The 6,091-nt window shown below is 57.8% G+C and overlaps 1 protein-coding gene across 4 annotated transcripts in view; it reads right to left on the bottom strand.

The window, feature by feature from the left end:
* The window catches only part of LOC102755042 (C-type lectin domain family 18 member A), a 12,335-nt gene extending 7,351 nt beyond the window's left edge, over positions 1-4,984 (bottom strand). For 2 of the 4 annotated variants that reach the window (XM_006755769.1, XM_006755770.1), the window contains exons 1-4: positions 4,398-4,755; positions 3,520-3,611; positions 1,291-1,341; positions 1,054-1,242 (exon numbers count right to left, since the gene is read on the bottom strand). In XM_006755769.1, the coding sequence (XP_006755832.1) occupies positions 1,054-1,242; positions 1,291-1,341; positions 3,520-3,611; positions 4,398-4,536 (471 nt within the window). In that variant the 5' untranslated portion in view covers positions 4,537-4,755. The other 2 variants (XM_006755768.2, XM_015558801.1) reach the window with 2 other exon arrangements.
* Positions 4,985-6,091: the final 1,107 nt, after the last annotated feature.

Below are 6,091 nucleotides of genomic sequence, written 5' to 3'. Positions count from 1 at the left end.
CTATGACTTCTATGCAATAAAATCCAGAGTAATTTAGAAGTAAAGACGAAAGCATAGTTTGGAAATTTAAATATACATTTTAAAATCAAAGGCAACATCGTGCCGAAACCGGCTTGGCTCAGTGGATAGAGCGTCGGCCTGTGGACTGAAGGGTCCCAGGTTCGATTCCGGGCAAGGGCATGTACCTTGGTTGCGGGCACATCCCCAGTGGGGGGTGTGCAGGAGGCAGCTGATTGATCTTTCTCTCTCATCAATGTTTCTAGCTCCCTGTCCCTCTCTCTTCCTCTCTCTGAAATTACTAAAAACATATTTTTGTATATATATATATTTTTAAAAAGTCATCTGTTAGAGATATATACTAGTACTTATTTATAGATAAAATTATATGATGTATGAAATTTGCTTAAAATAATATGGGAGGAAAGGGAATTGAGTAAGGATATAGATGAAAGAAGATGAGCCATGAAACCATGAGCTGATAATTGTTGAAGCTGGGTGATGGGTACATGGGGGTTCATTAATCATTCTGACCATTTTGTATATGTTTGACATTTTCTGTAATGAAACTTTTAATTCTCACCCAAGGATATCTTTTTATTGATTTTGAGAGAGACAGGAAGGGAGAGAGAGAGACAGAGAATCATCAATCAATGGCCTCCTATTCGCACTCCAGTCCACCCACACACCAAGAGGTCACAGTTCGATTCCAGGTCAGAGCACATGCCCAAATTCCAGGCTCAGTCCTCAGTGGGGGAGTGTGCCGGAGGCAGCCGATTGGTATTTCTCTCTCTCTCCCTCTCCCTTCCTCTTTCTCTGAAATCAATAAAAAAAAATTTTTTAAAAAAGTAAAACCACACAAATTGGAGGAAAAGCAACCACTAATTTTAGGACAAACTCTAGCCCTTCTGAGCCAGTACCCTGGCCTCACCTGAGTGTAGTGGAATCAATAAAAAAATATTTTTTTAAAAAAGTAAAACCACACGAATTGGAGGAAAAGCAACCACTAATTTTAGGGCAAACTCTGGCCCTTCTGAGCCAGCACCCTGGCCTCACCTGAGTGTAGTGGGTGCAGGTGGCATTGAGGGCACACTCCGCCGCCTCATGGCTGTACCGCTGGCCTTCTGCAAACCACAGGCCCACCACGTGGACGAAGGATGCCGAGCCCACTGGCAGCAGCTGCACATTCCAGCCCACCTGTGAAGTGGCCCCCGGAGTGGGCACCAGGCTTGGGGCCGGGGCGCCCTGTGAAGTGGCCCCCGGGGTGGGCACCAGGCTTGGGGCTGGGGTGCCACAGCGGGCTGCCCTGGCCCGAGCCTGTTGGGCTAGGCTCTCACTCCAGTCCTGGGGGCAGTACAAACAGAACCATCAGCGGGACCCTCCCTTGCCATCGCCCACACATTCCCTGGGTTGCTAGTTGCAGAGAGCACTGGGCCAGGTGTCCTGCTTGGCTGTCTGACCACTCTGAGCGGGTTTCACCCAGTTCACCGGGCCAGGGAAGGTCAGATAGGGCCGGCACAGAGGGCTCCAAGGTGTGTTGGGAAAGGCCCTGGTGCTGTCTGGACTCCCAGCCCAGAGCCGCTCCACCCAGGACTGGGAGCCTCCATCCTGCTGACTCCTGTGGGCACCCTTAGCCCTGATCATGGCACCACCATCTGGGGGACAGGTGCCCCGGAGGGAGGAATGTCACCCAGGCGATGGGATGGGTTTCTGCGGTAATCTTTTCCACCTGGGGAGGTGAGCCCTGGAAGGACCCAGGCCTTTCACACTGGTTCTGTGTTTGCCATGAGGTACCCCTGGCCCTGGCCATGTTCAGTTGCTCCCACTTGGCTTCCCTTCTGTGATGCCAAAAGCTGCAGCAGCCGGGCCTCTGTACCCTATCCCCCCACCCGGGCCTTGGCGTGTGCAGGGCACCCACAGGGAAGGGGGCAGCAAGGGTGTTGGAGGTCTCCTGGTGCCAGGGCTTTGGTCCCAAAGAGCAGAGTTTTCTGGAGCAGGTGTAATCTGTTCTCCCTACCCAGGCACCAGCTGACCTCCCCGCACCCCAGCCCTGCAGCACCCTCTCTTCTGAAACAAGGCCCTCTGCAGGTGGGATAAGGTATATGATCCTGTTGCCATGCCCTGGTCCACCTAGACACCTCATCACAGCTATGTGACCTCCGGCAGTCCCCTAATCTGCGTAAGACTCAACATCCTCATCTGTAAAATGGGAACACTAAGGGACCTATAGACTGAGATTGTCGTGAGGATTAAATGGATGCAGGGCCCAGCTTGCGTGGCTCAGTGGTTGAGCATTGACCTATGAACCAGGAAGTCAGGGTTCGATTCCCAATCAGGGCACGTGCCCAGGTTGTGTGCTTGATCCCCAATAGGGGGCGTACAGGAGGCAGCTGATCCATGATTCTCTCTCATCCTGGATGTTTCTATCTCCCTCTCCCTTCCTCTTTGAAATCAATAAAAACATATTTTTAAAAATAAAGTAAAATCAATGGATGCAGGGAGTAGAGTGCATTGTGAGGGCCTGACTCACAGCAGGCCCTGGGCAGGGGGCCATAGTGACTTTACTGCTGATGGGGGCTGGAGCTGGGAGCCACAGGGCCCACTGGGGCGCCTCAGCAGCCCTGAGCCACCCCCAGGGCCTCAACCCCACGGGAAAAATCGGTAGAAGCCCACAGGGGTGCCCTGTACCAAGCCATAGGTATGAGGGAGGCTGACTGGGGACTTCTTTTTGCACCTTTTAGGAAGTGCTGTTTTCTAAGAGTTTGGCTGGAGGGGGAGCCAGGACCTGGGCCTGCAGGAGTGGCAGAGCCGCTGCAGCCCAGGGAAAGGGGGAGAAGTGACCCCTCCCATCTGCCTGTCCCACCCCCACCTCCTGGGAAACTGACCCAGGAGCTCTCAAGGTCACCGGTGCTCAGCCAGCGGAGGAGGAGTTTGTGGGAGGCAGTCATGGGGAACCCTGCCCGCTCCCACCCTGCCCCTCCCTCGCTCCCAGGCCTGTCAGCAGGGGCTGGGGTAGCGGAGGTCCCATACCACGGGTGCAGAGTTTCTGGGCCCCAGGATGACACCTCCAACCCCAGAGCCCCAGTCAGGGGTGATGGGAAACCCTGTACCGCCTTCCGCAGTCCCCGTGAATGAGCAGGGCACTTGGGGGGGCCGCTTCACCCAGACAAGCCCGTGAGGAAGCAAGCACTGGGTCCCGGCCCCACACAAGCCCCTCCCTGAGCAGGATGCTTCTCCCTCCATCCTGCTGGGACTCCTTTGTGAGCTCCGTCCATGCCTCCTGGTCTCCAGGACAACGGGATGGGATGTGAGGAAAGGCCACAGGACTGCCCTTCTGGGACGCAGGAAGCTGTGGAGCCCCCAGCAACCAGGCCCGGCTGCTACGGGCAAGGTGACTGGCTGCCCCTTCTGCCCTGCTCAGGTGGAAGGGCGCCTGGTGCCAGCATGGCCGCCTGAGCCCTCTCCGGGACTGCCCCGCCAGCCGCCCCCTCTGTGAGCCGGGGCCCTGGGCCTGGCACTCACCAGTCTCTGCATGTTGGCCGCGGGGGGGTGCACCCGGCTGCGCAGGCGATTGTGCAGGGAGAGGAGCAGGAAACCCTCCTTCCTGCTCAGGGCTGGGAGGGGAGACAAGGTCAGGGCCACCTGGGTGATGGGGCCTGTGGCCTGGCTGATAGGGTGGGGTCACCACGCAAGGTGAGAGTGCAATCCTGCCCTTAGGAAACAAGACCTCAGGCTGGACAGGAGCAGGTGTGGGAAACCGGGAGCAGAGCGATGGGGGGACTAAGAGGTGGAGAAGAGTCGGGTGAGAGGACAGGCGTAAAGGAGTTTGGGCTGAGAGCTGGGTGTGCAAGACAGAGGCAATGGGGCTGGGGGTTGGGTGTGGGGAGGGCGCCAGCCCTGGGCTCCCAGCAGCCCCCCGGCTCCAACTCCTCTTGGCCACTGTGGTTCTCCTAGGGCCCCAACTGCAAACTCTAGGCCGTGTTCCTCCTTGACCCCCAAGCCTGGGCCCACTCCCCTTCATTCGTCCTCCTCCCCTGCCCAGCCTCCCCCATTCATCTCGGCCCCTGGACTGGCCGAGGGTTGCTCTTTAGACCACATCAGCCTGCCCAGGGCTCAGGCCTCAAACTAGCTTCTAGAAGCCCCCAGGACCCCTGTGACACATCATAGCTCCTCCACCTTGCCTCACCCAGGGCCCCTTACCTCCGGGCATTGGAGCCGGCTCCCCCCGCAGCTGGAGCCCAGCCTCCCCCATTCATCTCGGCCCCTGGACTGGCCGAGGGTTGCTCTTTAGACCACATCAGCCTGCCCAGGGCTCAGGCCTCAAACTAGCTTCTAGAAGCCCCCAGGACCCCTGTGACACATCATAGCTCCTCCACCTTGCCTCACCCAGGGCCCCTTACCTCCGGGCATTGGAGCCGGCTCCCCCCGCAGCTGGAGCGGCCCCACCTCTGCCCAGGCCACGCAGAGGAGAGCCAGGAGCACGGGCAGGAGGCCAAGCCCGCGGCCCCCCAGCCCAGAGGAGGGCTCCAGTCGGAGCATGGGAACGTAGGGCGGCCTGGGAGCAGCCTGGCTCCGCCGTCCACGTCCAGCTGGCTTCACAGGCTGGACGGAGCTATTCACAATCTCGAGGAGTCAGGCTGGGCTGGCAGACAAAAGGAGGAGGCTGGTGAGTAATCATTATGTCCAAACAAGCCTCCCATCCAGGCTGGCATGAAAAAGGAGAGACAGCTGCAATCCCGGTCGCCCCTCCGACAGCCGACCTACCAGCCAAGCGGTGTGCACTGACCCCGTGGCCCCTGCTAATCATTGCAGGGTTCTTAGAGCCCTCGGGGAGCCCTCACAGACCTTGCTGATTGGCCCACAGACATTCCAGGGCTGCGGATTAACAAGTGATGGCAGTGTCCTGGCCAGGACAGTGTGTGTCCTTCATCAGTGGCTTCCACTCCCAGCCCCCAGCCCAGGCAGGAGGCTGGGGCCTCAGCCGTGTGCCCTGCGTGCGGGCAGGAACTGGGCAAGACCCCAGGGGAGTTCTTTCCTTTCTTGGGAAGCTCGTCCCAACCCCCAGCCATGAATTAAACATGGGCAGGTGGTAACTGTACACCAGACAGGTGCCATCGGTGGGTGGGCACTGGGGCCGTAGGCTCGAGGGAAGTGGGCTGGGAGGAAAGGGTGCTGTAGGAGAGTCTGTCTGGGCAGTGTGGGGGTTGGGCCCCCCGACACCCCTCCTCCCTCATGGTCTCCCATGTGACTACTGGCCAGGAGAAGGCAAGGCAAGAGGCAGGAGAGCATGTGACACCCTTGGCTGACTTGAGTCCTGCAGGGAACAAGTTGGCCCCTAGACAAACAGGCGGTGTGGTTAGGGGGCAGCACATTGCCATGATGCGCGGGGTCTGGTCATGGCTACACAATCCAACAAGAGTATATTGAAGAAGATCTGTACCACGGCTCACATTCCTTAGAAAATAAAAGGCTGTCTTGCAGGGCACAGGCAAATGTCCACATTCCCCACAGCGCGGATCAAAGGTTATTCAGCCGTGCCAAAGGACAGCCTTGCCAGCCAACTACCTCTTCCTTCTGGAGTTTGTGCGACCCCTGACCCCTGGGCTGGCACTCTCTAAGAGCCAGGTGTCAACTCCTGGGAGCTTTGCTGAGATGCAAGTGGGCGTGGCTTCCCGGGGAAGCTGATGGAACATGGGTGTCATTGTGGGTGCTGGGGAGTGGGGCCAGGCAGGCACAAGGTCCCCAAAGCCAGCCGGGGCTTGCAAGCCCCCCCGAATACCCGGGACCTTAGGAGCTTCTACTCCCGCAAAGTACGACCAGACAACCTCAAACGTATCCCGTCCAGATCCCAGCAGTGCTGTAACCTTTCCTGTAGAGCTGACAATGCATGTTCACCTATGTGAGTTCATGTAATTGTCACAGCAACCCTGTGAGACGCGGTGCCCATGTTGTAGATGAGGAAGCTAGGCTCAGCGTGTCTGAGGGACTCATCCAAGGGCGCCCGGCAAGCGTGTGGTGTGTGCCAGCTAACCGGAGTCTTTGCCTTCACATTCCCAGACGCTGGTGAAGATCTGATTTAATTCACATCTTGGCC

Source organism: Myotis davidii, unplaced genomic scaffold, assembly GCF_000327345.1.
Source record: "Myotis davidii unplaced genomic scaffold, ASM32734v1 scaffold453, whole genome shotgun sequence".
NCBI lineage: Eukaryota > Metazoa > Chordata > Mammalia > Chiroptera > Vespertilionidae > Myotis > Myotis davidii.
This window is presented reverse-complemented; position numbering and strand designations above follow the sequence as displayed.